The sequence below is a fragment of the Mya arenaria genome, chromosome 12, assembly GCF_026914265.1.
Source record: "Mya arenaria isolate MELC-2E11 chromosome 12, ASM2691426v1".
Taxonomy (NCBI): domain Eukaryota; kingdom Metazoa; phylum Mollusca; class Bivalvia; order Myida; family Myidae; genus Mya; species Mya arenaria.
In genome coordinates this window covers 40,654,732-40,670,515 of record NC_069133.1, presented here as the reverse complement: position 1 = coordinate 40,670,515, position 15,784 = coordinate 40,654,732, and the positions used below count along the sequence as shown (strand labels likewise).

The following is a 15,784-nucleotide window of genomic DNA, read 5'->3' as shown; positions in this document are numbered from 1 at the left end:
TAGAAATATATAATTGAATTTATTTAATCACAATGGGCCGATTGTTCAGAATTTCATTTAAGATAACAACGTTGTTAATATCATCGTTGTTAACTTTCAAAACATTATTTCTGTGAAAGTTTTAAGATTACACTTCTTATCTGTGGTATTCTAGATAAGATTTGATACAGCTGTTTTAGCTTGTACTTGTTTGAATTAAAAAATATAAACCCATAGAACACATTTCACATTTAAACGTTAACAACAATTAAGTTAACAATGTTGTTAACTTTAACAAAGTTCTGAACAATCAGACCAATGTATTATCAGTTTTTGTTATAAATAGAACTACGCTTTTTTTAAAGTCACAAAATAACTTGTAAATTTGTTGAGAAATAAGCCTGTCATTCGCTGAGGACTTCGTTGATAACGCAATGTTAAGTCTTACCATCGCGTTATCGAGTCTCCAGCAAAATCACTTTGATGATTCGAGAAATAAGCCTGTCATTCGCTGAGGACTTTGTTGATAACGCCATGTTTAGTCTTACCATCGCGTTATCAAGTCTCCAGCAAAATCACTTCGATGTTTCGTCACAATCAACTCGAAAATCCCAGCAAGTGGAATGATGTCCACAATCCTTTATGAATATTATTAAACAATTATAGCATCAAGATATCATGATTTCTAAACAGCACTTACTGGGCAAAAATCCACCTCTCTAACCAATGCATTGAGCGCAGGCAAATACACATCGTGACTAATAATGAGCAATGTTTTATCAATGCCTCGAACTTCGCGTAACGAATCCAGCAAGATACGCAAATATTCCAGTCTATCATGAACTTGTACAAGGACCACAACACTTTCATGGTTTAGTTTTAACCCATATCGATATAAGTTCCGAATATTTTGTTCCGAATTTATTCGAGTAATTTCCTGTTCGATCTGTGTGAGGTTTTCTGCATCAATGTTACTCTGAGGTATATCATCACTGCTGTTATGAAAGGAATTCGGTGGTATGATGAATTGTGATTTGTTGTTTTTTGAGATGATGATCGATCTCTTTGCCGCGTCCCCAGTTTGCACGTGCGGAATGTCGCCCGATAAGTGGTTCCCAACCTCTTGGTACTCAAGCATCTTTCCATCTCTATTTTCTGGATGAAAGTTGACCAATATGTTGAGATTGAGCAGAACAAACATTCCAAGCACGAGCATCAGCAAGTATCGAAGCACCTTCCGCATTCTTGGAACTCGCATTTTTAAACAGGGGAGCTGCGCAGCCTCACAAGTAATCCTTAAATGAGTCCTGGTAATTAATTAACGTTAACATTGAAAATCAAAGGTGCAGTAATTATTCACACAACATTTTTTTTCATGTCTGATATATCTCTTTAACATAGTTCGAGATCCATTCATTATTTATGAAGCCGTCTGAATCATAATAGATGAAATTTGTAACCATTTTGACACATCATGCGGCAAATGATTGATGGCTTAATCTCACCTAAACACTTTTTTAACAATGTTATTTCAAGTCCTGATAACTGAGGGCGTTATATTTTCCGTCATTTCATCCTAATGCATCGCTGTTCCTTGTCTGCGTTTTCTCACCTGAAGTCTCATCATCTGAAATCAATCCATTCTATAACACAGTAACAATAATGTTTTATCTTAGTGTGAATAAAGCTAACTTTTATTTATTGAATTGGAAAATACTTCTGTCACTCAGATTTACAAAGTTTAATTCATTCCTGAATAATCCAATCATTTTCTGACCGTACACAAATTATCTCCTTTTATGTATGGAAAAAGTACGAAATCTCCAGATATACACATATCAAATACTTTCATGTTACACTCTGATAACCGATTTTGACCACTTTTTACCCTGCTCTTATCACAATTTTTTGTTCTGTATTTTACAACCACCTTGAAAAAGAACAATTCGTTTTTTTCCAATTCAAAATAAGTTAACTATGCACGTTTATGTAAGTTATAAACCCAGGAGTCATGCATTTACTATATAAGCACTCTATTTATTGACTTTATAAAATGTACACGAATCCGTCATAAAATCTTAAAATGGGCTTATTTATATACTGAAACTTGAGCATTTGATACAGACATGAGAAGCAGGAAGAATTAAGTTTCAAATGAAATACGATACATAGTACCCACCATCATTACAATTATAACAATACTAGCACGTTCAATAATCCTAAAATGTATCCGTATGTCACTAAAATGCTCTAACATTACCATCTCTTACTTCAGATAGACACATTTCTCATCCAGACTTTCCAATGTCTTTCCACAGAGAGGAAAATTATCTCATTATGCCAAGAACTTTTTTTTGTCTTACTTTTTATTTGTAAACAGCAGAGTCATTTGTCTTCATTAGCTTTGTAAATGACAAATTTAATTCCTCGAAACTACAAGTATCACTTAAATAATTCAACAAAAGGCTTGGCAAATTCCCTAGTCATTCAGTAACAGTCAGAAGCGCTATATTATTTCATTGTAGGTCTTCAGCAAACCACCAAGGTTTGGTTGATATCGATAAGGCCTAACAAAAAAAAATGTTTGTTTTGGCTACCCAACCCTACCTAATAAATGCCGTCGACCCTCATATTTAAAAAAAACACAAAAGAAAACGGTCCTCCTGCCATAAACACAAATTAGTTTAATAAATACAAACTTAATTTTTGACAGAGAATAAAGCTCCATAACAACAGCAATAACATGAGTGACATTTGCAAGAAATAGTGCCATTTGCAAGAAAATGATCAATATATTTGGAAAGAAAATAAAATCAGTCCCTATAACCCTACCTAAAATATTTGGTGATTTGACCCTAAACACATATATTTTTTAGGCCTTTAATCAAACTACAGGACAAGAGGTTACAAGTTACCAGCATCCTTTGTCTCCCTTTTGTTTAAAGGGATTAGACACCAGATGGTTCCAACATCGGCAAATACAGTATTTCCGCAAAATAAGATTAGAATTGTCAATACAAGTTAGAATGAGGTCGATAGTACATGTGCATCAGTTAACATAATTAAAAGAATATTTCGTTGCTGTCTCGTTTAAAAAAAGCGCATAATGGTTTCCCGGATTAAAGTGTGTATGTTTAGCATGTGAACGTCACATAATTAGTACAGATACTAATATACCATCCCTATTTTTAAATTAACAGGGATTTAAATGGTACACCAACCCACTAAATTTTCATATTGAAAAAATACACAAAAATTTCGAAAGATGCATGTGTCGTAAGCGATGTGATACATCAGTAATAAAGATTCAATGCGTTGAACACAATGATATCAACTTCATTTATGATTTTGACCATTTCCTTTTTTTCTTGCAGTTGTATCATCTGGTGTCTAGTCCCTTTAAGGTTGCATGTACTTACCAATTTAAGAGTGAGTTTCTTTCAATTCTCCAAGCAATATTGAAGTTCAGGTTTACATCCACAATTGTTGCACCACTACTGTTATACAAAGTCATGAGCACTTTAAGGTTACACACCACTAAGTTGATGAATGGAAAAATCCTTTCATTACTTCGGTGGATTTGGATTCTCTTTCATGCTTGGGATTTCACCTTCAATTCTGAAAGTACATAAGTGAAACACATGAATAAATTATAATTAAGCCATTCTTAACAAGAATGTCGCAGAGCAAATGCAAACCGTAGTCTGTTGATGTCTTTTATAGAAAAATGCCCAAAATACTGGTGGTCTAGCTAGTGCACCCGCTTCTGGACCAGATGTCTGGGGTTTGATTCCCTGTCTGGTTTGCCAAAGGCCATACAAGCTGGTTTTGTTACGGTGCTCTGGTTAAAACCACAGCACAAGACCACACAGAGTGATTAAAATAATCACTTGATTCATGGCAAACATTTGTACAGACAATGAGTGTATGAATTCATATTTTATCAAGAAGCATATTGTGCCAAATATTGTAGAGTTAACACCAGAAAGTACTGAAACAAGATGCATCATTATGTCACTATGTACCTCATGGCTGTAATAATTCCAACAAGTCATACTAAAACATACATAAATCTGATGCCTGAGGTAAAAGCACTGTTAAACATGGATGACAGCTTGAACGCTGTGATTTCCATGTAGGAGAGGTTGTCAATTATTGAAAACTCCATTGGGAAAAAATTAACTCCCATTTACTTGGAACCATATGACAGTAATAATGTGGTCCTTATACCTGTTGAAGAAATAGTTAGATCATATTGGGTAAAATCTTAATGATCGAGCGAAGTGAGCCTCATAATCCTTAGTCGTTAAGACTTTACACGAAATGTTCAAACTGATTTCAGGCCTTTTTCTACCCATTTTGGGAAAAAAACTGAAGACATATTTGGAAAATTTGCGTAGCGAAAAATGCCATTTTGAGAAAAAAATCATCACTTTACATAAAAAATTGGGAAGTTTTACAGTTAAAAGAACACATGCTGTTCTGTCTCCTGCAAATGAGGAAAGTAAATATCGGTATCAGTTTCATTTCTCTCTAAATAGACCTGAGATATGGCTGTCATTCAACCTGTGTGAGCATAGATATATATTGCAATAAATCATGACAGTTACAATAAACATGTAATATTGCATACTGATCTCTTAACGTGATGAAAAACTGATTTCTAAATCCAATACCCAAAACATTTCATCACACAATTCATTAATTTAGGATGCTGAATAAATAAATACAAGCAGAGACTTAATTTTTTAATTTACTTTTTACTTTTGATTGGGATTTTTTTTCCAGATTGGGAAATATATATATCATAATATATTTTACTAGAAGAATGGGTCTGTTAGTCAGACACATGGGAACTATAGAAAAAGGTCTTAGACATACATGTAGATTATATTATGTTTTCTACAGGCATGGAACTTATCAATGATGTCATATCTGTTAAAACTGCAAGTCTTAAAGGGACTAGACACCAGATGGTCCCAAATTTGACAAATACAGTATTTCCTCAAAACAAGCCTAGAATTGTCAATACCAGCTAGTATGAGGCTAATAAATCATCACTTTACACGACAAAAAGAATATTTTGTCGCTGTTTCAGCTGAGTTTACGTGTTAAAAATAGCGCATAATGCTTTCCCAATTTATAGTGTGTATATGTAGCATGTGAATTTCACTTGAAAAGGACAGATACATTTACCAACGCCTTTTTTTAGATTTACTGGTATTACATGGTAGACAAACCCAGTAAATTTTGAATTGGAAAAATAATCAAAAACCATGAAAGATACATGTGTCATAAGCGATGTGATACATCAGCAAGTAAGATTCAATGTGTTTTACACATCGATATATACACAACAAATTTTATGCAATTTTTTTGACAATTGTCCCTTTAAGAAATTAGGCATTGTTCTTACTGGAAGCTAATAGGTGGTCACATTTTTTATAATCTAATGTCCTTTCGAACTGTAAAAAAAATTTGCAGTCTTCCATCTGCCCTGCCACGTTTTATTGACATGTCATACAATTAGTCACCAAAGCCACTTAAAAAAAAAACCTCACACATTTTTGAGTGTCAAACATCAAATAGTTTAATGTTGTAGTAACCAGAAAAAACTGCTTGTAACCATAGTTAATAGGCATTTGAAGTTTAGATAAGGCCAATATAATTTAATTGCTAGATTTTTTCAGTCATTTTTTTTTAAATGGAGGCGATAGGTAAATTTTATTATTTTTTTTAACGACTGTTTCATCGTTGATTATATGTTCTTTCTTATTGCATAAGGGACCATATATACATGTGTTATGATAACCACAAACACCATCATAACATTTCTCCTTTTTTGTAGGTGAATGTTTACATTGACACAGCTGCAGGGTGTTAATAAACCTGTGACTTGACTGATAAGCAAAATTAATACAGTGCCCATCCAGTTCAACATTTATATTTTATTCCATAAAATTTCAGTGGCAGCAGAAAAGAGGGGGGGGGGGGGGGGGGGGGGGGGGGGGGGGGGGGGGCAGAGATAAAAATCTGGTAATTAATTTATAGTCGCTTGAGAGTTATTTTGTTTTTAAATTTTTAAATATTCGAAAATATCACAGAAAATACTTAATTCGGCCAAAATATTTCTAAACAATATAAAAACCTCAACCTTCAGGGACAAGCTACATAATGGATTTTGAAATAGAAGAAAAAATTAATAACATCGACCGACCCTTGTCCACAAAGCAAAAAATGCCTACAAAGATTGTTTAATAACACAATACAACTAAATAAACCTGGGCACCACTTCTCAGAATCTTGAACAAGCGACAGCAGAATGTGTAAATATCTATTGCAAACATGCAAGCAAATATAAACAAGAAGGCCAAACTGGCCCTATATTGCTCACCTGATTGTACAAAGGGTTCTAAAGTTATTAATCGGACAACATACTGGCAGCAATCTGCCAATATGCCGCAGGTGAAGCTTATACGTCTCGTTTTTTAAACAGGCTTATAAAAACATGAAAATTACGTATTTGTTTAAAATGTTACAAAGGGCCATAACTTTTACAATATTTAAATTGGAGATACATAACTTTTTAAAAAAGAGCACTGTTACTGTGAAACCATTTTCATTGTGGGAATATGGAAGTGGACCACTCCAGGAACATTTCTGTGAAGTTTTGTTGAAATTGTCCCAGTGCTTTTGGACGAGATGTAATGTTTAAAGGAAAATGTTGACGACAGACGGATGACGGACAAATGATAGACAATTACCCTATCACAATAGCTCAAGCTGAGCATTTTTTGCTCAGGTGAGCTAAAATTATCATAGAATAAGCTCCTATTATACTGTAGCACACAAAAATGATCCAGGTTAAATACCTTTATTGATAAGGTTATCTGACATTTAGCACAACTGTTAAACACTGATCCTGAAAAAAGCAGCAGCACTTATGGTAAAGTCATTCACAAATTCCAACCACAGAGCTCGATCTTTGAATCCTGCAACAGTTTTACAATTATCCGGTTAAAACTGGTAAAGTCAAAGCAAACATCACCCAGCATTAATCAAACATATGTTCTGTTTCTGTTGCTGCAAAATTACAATCCTTAAAATCTATGTTACTCAGCCAATTAATGGTACAATTAAATCTTGGTGTCATATATAACAGGAGTATTTTAAGTTAAAGTTGCACATTTCTTTAGGTTCAACAATTTCGTTAACTGTTCAAGTGTTGTAATTCGTTGGTAGAAAGTTTTATGCTTAATGAATATTCTAGAATTAAAATATGAAACCTTAAAGTTTCTAACAAAGATTTTTAACTGTCAAATTTCATAGAAGAAAGTTTTGTTTTTCAAATGGGTGTTTGAAGTGGGAAAAGTGAAAGGTTTTAAAAAATGGTGTTTATTTTGAAACCACAACAATTTATTTAAATGCAAATTGTGCAGTGTAAAATTGTGAATTTCTAGAAAAAAAGAGAATTATTCATAAAGCATGAAATTGCTTAGTGTGAATTTCTACTTTTACAAGAAATATGAAACCACTACCGGGTCTTTTGTACTAAAACATATTGTTGAAAACAATTTGCTGCAAAAGTAGATATAAGATTTCATAGAAAAAGAGAAAATTAGTCTAAATAGATCACAATTTGTGCTGACGGAGACATTGGTTTATTCGCCCATTGATTTGCATTATCTATATTTGTCTATGAAAACATCCAGCAAATAAGGCTTGATCAATGCATATCATCCTGTATGGCACAGCATTATAGGAGATAGTCAAGGCAAAATGCCTGATGGAAGGAAAAGGCCATACATCAATCGAGATTCAACAATACTGGGCCAATGGAAAAGTGCTCCGTATTTAAATGCTGGTTCCAATGGGAATGTGTTCAGCCAATTCTGACCAGAAAGTCATTAAATAAGCTACTTATAATACAAAGAACTGGAAAATGAAGAAAAAAACCCTGATATATAGAAAGCTAGACAGAAGAGTGTAACAAGGCATTTATGTACAGTTCTGTATTCTAAACAAAAAGTTGGAAATCAAAATATTTTACGCTGTATTTTCAGTGAAATAGTTTTGTCTCAACTTCACACCACAAAAATGAAATGCCCAGAAGATTTTAAACTCAGAATCTAAACAATTTGTGTTTTTTTGGCTATATGTTCTAAATCCCACTCACCCATCAAAAATAACTCCTACACTTATTTGAGATCAATGTTATCAAGTCAACAATAAAAAAAATCTCACACTAATTCAACTTCAACTTAATCAAGGTTGAAAATAATTCAGTGTCTACATTATCAAGGTCACATTAAATAAATCCCAATCTTATTCATGATCAAGGTTATCAAAGTCACAATAAAATAATTAATCAATCAATAACTAGAGGTCAACCATATCAAGGTCACAATTTCTGACCTTGATATGGTTGACCTCTAGTTAGAAGTTATTCAAGGTCAAGATCATCAAGGTCACAATATTAACTTTACACACTCAATCAAGGTCAAGATTATCAAGGTCACAATTTTAACTTCCCTCACTTATTCAGGGTCAAGATTATCAATGCCGCAATATAAACTGCCCTCACTTATTCAAGGTCAAGATTTTAAAGGTAACAATCTTAACTTCCCTAACTTATTCAAGGTCAAACTGATGAAGGTCACACTATCAATTTCCCTCACTTATTCAACTTCAATATGATCAAGGTCACAATATAAACTTCCCACACTTATTCAAGGTCAAGATGATCAAGGTCACAATATAACTTTCCCACACTTATTCAAGGTCAAGGTTATCAAGGTCACAATCTTAACTTACCTCACTTATTCAAGGTCAAAGATTTACAAGGTCACAATATACATCCCACACACATTCAGGGTCAAGATTATCAAGGTCACAGTCAATGCGAAAACTTTATCTAGCTCATAGGACATTGCGACAGACAAGGACCAAATTTTTACCTGTCGCAACAACTTTTTACCTGTTGCAACATTTTTAACCTATGCTCGCGACATTTTTTACCCGGTCCGACAACATCTACCCAATACAATTAATTCTTACAATACTGAATGCATTGCTTATAGCAGTAACAGTGACAAAGACTAATAGACTATTCTAAATTATTTCATTTATTTCATATACACATAATTTCAAATGTCCCGACAAAGAAACTCAATGTTCCTAAGATTTTCTTCAACACTGATAGTCCGCAATCTTATCCTCTGAGTCTGTTTCCCCAAACATGTCGCTGATTTCATCCTCCAACAGATCTGTTTCTTCCTCTTTTCCTTCTTCTTCCTCGTCTTCTCCTTCATCAATCTCAACTAACTCGACAGAATTAGCCTTTTTCTGACTCTTGTAGGTCAGCCGTCTGAATATTTAAAAAAAAATCATCTGAAATGCTTAATTGTAACCGTAGTTTGAGAAAATACTAAAATATAATTATTTCAGAACTGTCAAAAAGTTTGTCTGGAGAAATTGTTACTTGCTTCTTGTTTCTATTAAGATCCTTTTAATTTAATAAATAATGCAAGCTAATGACAAAAAATACTTGCTTATTAATACAAATCAAAACAAACACACTATAAAATGACTAATAATAGCTCTAAAAATACAACCTTTAACTTCAATTGACGTGACCTCGGTGTTTTGACAAGGACAAACAGAGCGGAACGCATATGTAATAAAAATAACGATTGGCTAAGAAAATGTCCGTGAACCAATGAAATACAGCGACGCTCTCGCTTTCATGCTGAGCTAGTCGTAACCGAACGTGAGCGTAATTTAAACAGAGCTAGCTTTATCGCAAACATAAACATGTGTCAGAGTGAATAAAAATAGGTAAAATGCAAATCTCACTGAAATAAAAGTGGCTTTTTTCATCAGGAATTTTCCTGACAATAAATGTCCGATTTTGATTTCTTTTCAATGCATTTTTTTTCACTGGAATTATTTTCGTCGGACATATTGTGTCCGACAAAAACAGAAATTTCAGCCGGTCATCACCGAAAATTACCGGACATGACCGACTGTCCGACGGACATTCGCATTGACTGAGGTCACAATAAAAACTTCCCTCACTTATTCAAGGTCAAGGTTATCAAGATCATAATATAAACTTCCCTCTCTTAGTCAAGGTCAAGGTTATCAAGATCATAATATAAACTTCCCTCACTTATTCAAGGTCAAGGTTATCAAGATTACAATCACCATGTATCAATTGATCATGACCATCATGCCACAACTTCAGAAATTATCAATGAAACATGAAATCAAATTGATTCAAACAACCATTAATTTTGGTAAAAGTCTGTCCCAAGCAAAAAACGCAGACAACAATTAATTTTGGTAAAAGTCTGTTTCAAGCAAAACATAACAACAAAATGTAAATTCTGTCTGGATGGCAATAAATTATAGCAATAAACACTGGGGACAATACCTTTTTGCGATAATTAAATGAATTGTTCAACTATAGCGTCTTGAGTGCTTTTGTTTAAATTCATTAACATAATGTATACATGTAAAATAGCTTTAAATAAGTTAAGTTCTATATTAACATTAGTAAAACATGACATAAAATTGTTATAGATAAGCTACATGTAGCTATAACAGCATAAATGTAATTTGAGAAAATTTACAAAACAAGATATTCAATAGGCTGTTAAGAAGTTATGATCAATTTGCAGAAAATTAACTAACAATCAAATAAGGCCAAAAGAATGTGTTTAGTTAGAGTTACATCCTTTTCAAAAACGGGTAGGCTTTTTTATAAGGCTTTATATAAGTATTGGAGAATGGTGTTAAAGTAATCTTCTGTATAAAGCTTAAAAGGTTTTAAACTACAAATTTAAGATGCACTCTCACAGATTAAACATTTTAATTTTTTTTTTTTTTTTGTCGTGGAACTATCCATCTATTGCGTAAATATCTGCAAACCAGTGATAAAAGACTGCTGACAAAAGATCAGATCGCAGATTATCACTGGTATTTACGCAAAAAACTGCTCATTCCAAGACAATACAAAAACAAGTTGGAAAAACGGTAAATCTGTGAGAGTGCAGCTTTAAAACACACACTCAAAACAAAAAAAGTTTTTTATACAAATTTTTTCTGTCTATAAAAACAGTAGGGCCTATTTCGTAGGTGCATGTAAGGTTGGGTAACCCAAACCAAATGTTTTTTGTTTTAGGCCTTATCATGCAGGCTATATGAGGCCAAAAAAAAAATACATTTGGTCAGGGTAAGCCAACCCTACCTATGGAATAGGCGCCAACCCTACCGTTTTTATAGTCAATTTGAAAAAAATAAATGAAAAACTAAAAAAAACAACTAAAAAAAACTAAAAAATAATTAAAAAAATTTAATTGCTTTTCAATATGTAGTTTAAAACCTTAAATGCTTAAACAGAAGATAACTTTAACACCATTCCGCTATGATGAAAATTACATTCTTATATAAATAAAGCCTTATAAAAAATAAAATAATAAAAAGCCTACCTACCTTACCTATTTTTGAAAAGGATGTTACCCTAACCATACAACTTTTTTTAGGCCTGAGCTTATTTCATATCATGATTCCATTGTGCCAGGTACATGTATGGCCGTTACCTCGAGTCTTCAGGATACAAACAGAACAAAAGCTTTAACAATCTGAAAATCGTTATCATCAAATAACGACCAAGTTGGAACTATGTGGGTTTAATGACTTGACCAGTTGACAATTTGAGGTCATACATACTGCAGACCAGAAGTCAACGACTAACTGACCACTACTGAGTGGTCATCAATTATTCAGTGACCAGCAAAAGTTGGTAGCATACAAATACAATGATTTCCATACAGTCAAAGCTAATGTCTAACATTAATAATTAATGTATATCAGTGTATTCCACCTTTTTGGGGATGGGGCCTGTGAGGGCCCTTAATTATTAGGGAAAATGCATTATTTTCACTAAAATAGTAAATTCCAAATTTGCCTACAATAAATGAAAAAAGAATGCTTTTAAAGCTGCACTCTCACAGATTTACCGTTTTTACAACTTTTTTTTATTTTTTGTATTGGAATGAACTGGAATGATCAAATGTTTGCGTAATTATCTGCAAACCAGTGATAAAAGACTGCTGACAAAAGATCAGATCACAAATTTCATATATCCGTTCGAAAATTATTGTTTTATAGCTATAGAAAAATGCATAAAACATTAATTTTTGAACATATATATAAAAATCTGCGATCTAATTTTTTGTCAGCAGTTTCCATGCACTTTCACATAAATTGGCTCGTTCAAAGACAATAAATAAAAAAAGGTGTCAAATCATTTAATCTGTGAGAGTGCAGTTTTAAAAAGACAAAGAAAGATTTCAAAAATTGTGACAAAAGTTTGTTTCTTGAAAAAAAAAAAAATCTTCAATACAAATTCGTTTTTGGATCCATTTTTTATTAAAAGATTTTTTTTTAAAGAATTTTCTTTTTTTCTTTTGTGAAATATGTTTGTTGTGTACATTATGTTATAGCATTAGGAATGTGGCCAAATTTTGTAAAAACAACAATACTGCATTATGTACACTGTACTACCAGTAAATTTCGAATAAAATACAAGATACCTGTGTGCTTAGTGATGGTCTTTTATTCTTGCAAGTGTTTCATATGGTGACTTAGTCCCTTTTATACATCCAATGTACAATTGAGCTGTTTATTTTATCAGGCCATTGGTTGTAAGTTTTCAAAGTTTTCTGTAAAGACATACAAATGTATAATAAAAAGTATCCCCACCCCCTGGCGCCCATGTTTTTTTACAATTTCAACATGGGGTGAAGGAGTTTGATATCATACAGGGTCACCTAAGCAATATTTCTGTGAACTAATCGTTCCAGCCGTTTCTGAGAAGAAGATTTTCAAAGTTTTTCGTTTTAGTTGCAATTCTGCATGGAACCACATTTATTGAAGGAATCTGGAAGAGAATCAAGCATTCCTGTGAAGTTTGGTTGAAATTGTCACAGTGGTTTAGGAGTTGTTTGAAGGAAAATGTTAACGACTGAGAGATGACAAGGCGACGGACAAACACCCTATCACAATAGCACAACTTGAGCACTTTTTTTTACCCCTAACGTTATCACTCAGTTAAAAGAAATAAGTACGTATTGCTTCAGACTGTTTTTTTTTTTAAGATTGCCAAATTTGCATATATATATATATATGTTCTAATGTTCAGAAATAGGTTTATTTGTTTAAATCCTCGCAACTTACTTAACATCTTGAAAAGGGTTTAAAGCTGGATTAAACCACCTTTAAAGTGTCATAAACAGACAAATATAAAATAGCAAAAATATATATCATTTGCCACAATAAGAAAAAAATGTGTCAAACTTTTGAGCATACAATGTAATACAAATGGTCGCCTTAAAAACTTCGACATCATATCATGCAGTGCAGTGACTCATTTCCAGATCTTAAAGGGACTCGATCTCTCTGCTATAATTGTAAACTAATCTAAATTGTTAATTTTAAAGGGACTAGACAGTCCACATGGTCCCAAAATTGGCAAATACATTATTTCGTCAAAACAAGCCTAGAATTGTCAATCTGTTATAGTATGAGGCTGATAATACATCATTTTACATGGTTAAAATAATATTTAGTCACTGTTGTAGCTGAGTATCATTCTTTGTCAATATGTTATAGTACGAGGCCGATAATACATCATTTTACATGGTTAAAATAATATTTAGTCACTGTTTCAGCTGAGTATCATTTTACATGATTTAAATAATATTTTGTCACTGTTTAAGCAGAGTCACCAGGTGCCCCCCACCCCCACCCCTAAAATTGTCCAAGTTAGTTTTATATTACAATACAGGGAAAAAAATGATAAAAAATGTCCACAATGCACTAATTCAGACTATAAATTAATATTTTTTTCTGAAGGCCAATAAACCACCCTGCCAACATATTAAACCAAATAAATTAGGGCCGCTAGTCAAGAGGTTAGGCCCCTAAGATACATGGTAACCCCTTTAACAGCAAATTCGTGATCAGCCCCTGCTCAGGATACTCAACAAAATGAATCACCCTAACCCATACCAATCACTTTACTTCGGTTTAAAATACCGTAAGCCAAATGTCTATGATATGGATGGAGCATCAAGGCCTAAAAAATAACACATTTTGTTTGGGTTACTCGACCCTACCTAAGAAAAAGGCACCAACACTGTTTTTTAGTCAGAAAAAAAAATGAAAAAAAATGTGTATGTTTCAATATGTAGTTTAAATCAATAATGATAATCAAGTAAAAACAATACAAAAAGACATCCTACCCTTCCTGTTTTAGAAAAGGATGTAACCCTAACCAAACCATATTTTTTGGTCTAAGTAAAATGACAGACATTTCACTCATAATTTGCCAAAGACTTGACAATGACCTAATAGTTATATCTGAAGTAGCAGAATCTTTGAGCTCATAACCTATAATGATTACTGAAGATATACATCGCTGTTTAAACCTTGGTTCCACTCTCAATTATGAATTGCAACACCAGGCCATGCCAAAATCATCTTATGTTTAGCAGCATCGTCTACAACTTATTACAACAAAACTCAAAATTGAGCCAAAATAATCAGATTTAAGGATATGATCACTAGGAGTGAGTCCCTAAAAACAGTGTTACAATTATTCAAAAGTTAAATTTCTTGTCAAATATGGACTGAAGTATTCTTTGGGGTTAAAGGGGCCAGACACCAGATGATAAAATTGCAAGAAAAATTGAAAATTATCACAAACTTACATACAATGACATTGTTGTCACTTGTATACAACACATTGAATCTTACATACTCTTGAATTACATCGCTTAGGACACACGCATCTTTTGCAGTTTTTGTGCATTTTTCCAATTGGAAATTTACTGATGTTGTCTACCAGGTAAATCCAAGTTAGTTTAAAAATAGTGTCGGTATATTTATCTGTACTCATAATCAGATATGCGTTAAATGGGGAAACATTTTGCACTATTTTTAAACTGGGAACCACAGATGAGACTGCAAGATGATTGCTGTGTTTATTATTTCAATCATGTTAAATGTTGCATTATTACCATCCCACTTGCTAGCATTCACAATTCTAGACTTGTTTTGAGTCAATACTGTAATGGCCAATTTTGGGACCATCTGGTGTCTAGTCCCTTTAACACAAGAAGGTACCAAATAATTCATTTTAATGTGGCTTCTGGCATTAACACCACAAATAACCTTCACATAACTACTGTTTGTAAATTAACTTAGGAAAACATGCTTGTTGGTCATTTAAAGAAAGAAATATTGCAATGCCATTTTGCACTGGAAACCGGCAATTTGTACCACCTCTTGAACAAAGGCTTAGACAGTTAGTTTCGACTCTTCAAAACATATGTTCTATGTTCTAGCAAGCATAATCAAAAGCTATGTTTTAATTGGCCGATTAAAGTGGAACCAAGGCAAAATGTTCATGACAGTACTCCAACGAGGATTTGAAAAAGACTGGGAGCTTAAGGTCAGAAAGGGCACTTTTGATGTGGATTAAATGAGCCTTAATTGTGCACTTGCTTAAAGGCCAATGTTCAATTCTTATAGTAAATGTGCGGTAACTATATTCAATACCAATAGTTCGGTGTGAATACCTTTAATACATGTAGATGTTATCTGTACTTGAGTATAAAAAATAGGTATATTTATTATTTTTAAACTTATTTCTGAAAAGCGGCTCTGTCAAACAAAAGGGCACAGCAGGGTGTAGTGAAAAGGCAGCTGAAAGAGTGCTGGAAAAAGGCAGCAGGGT

At 33.2% G+C, this 15,784-nt stretch overlaps 1 protein-coding gene across 4 annotated transcripts in view; it reads right to left on the bottom strand.

The window, feature by feature from the left end:
• Positions 1–15,784, bottom strand: part of LOC128211154 (alpha-1,6-mannosyl-glycoprotein 2-beta-N-acetylglucosaminyltransferase-like) — a 55,422-nt gene that overhangs the window by 35,783 nt on the left and 3,855 nt on the right. For 3 of the 4 annotated variants that reach the window (XR_008257223.1, XM_052915607.1, XM_052915610.1), the window contains exons 2-4: positions 12,579–12,707; positions 3,399–3,597; positions 680–1,606 (exon numbers count right to left, since the gene is read on the bottom strand). Coding sequence is in view for 3 of the 4 variants with exons in the window: in XM_052915607.1 (XP_052771567.1) it covers positions 680–1,237 (558 nt within the window). In the remaining variant the exon portion in view is untranslated. The remainder of the gene's footprint in view (positions 1–679; positions 1,607–3,398; positions 3,598–12,578; positions 12,708–15,784) is intronic. The other variant, XM_052915609.1, reaches the window with a different exon arrangement.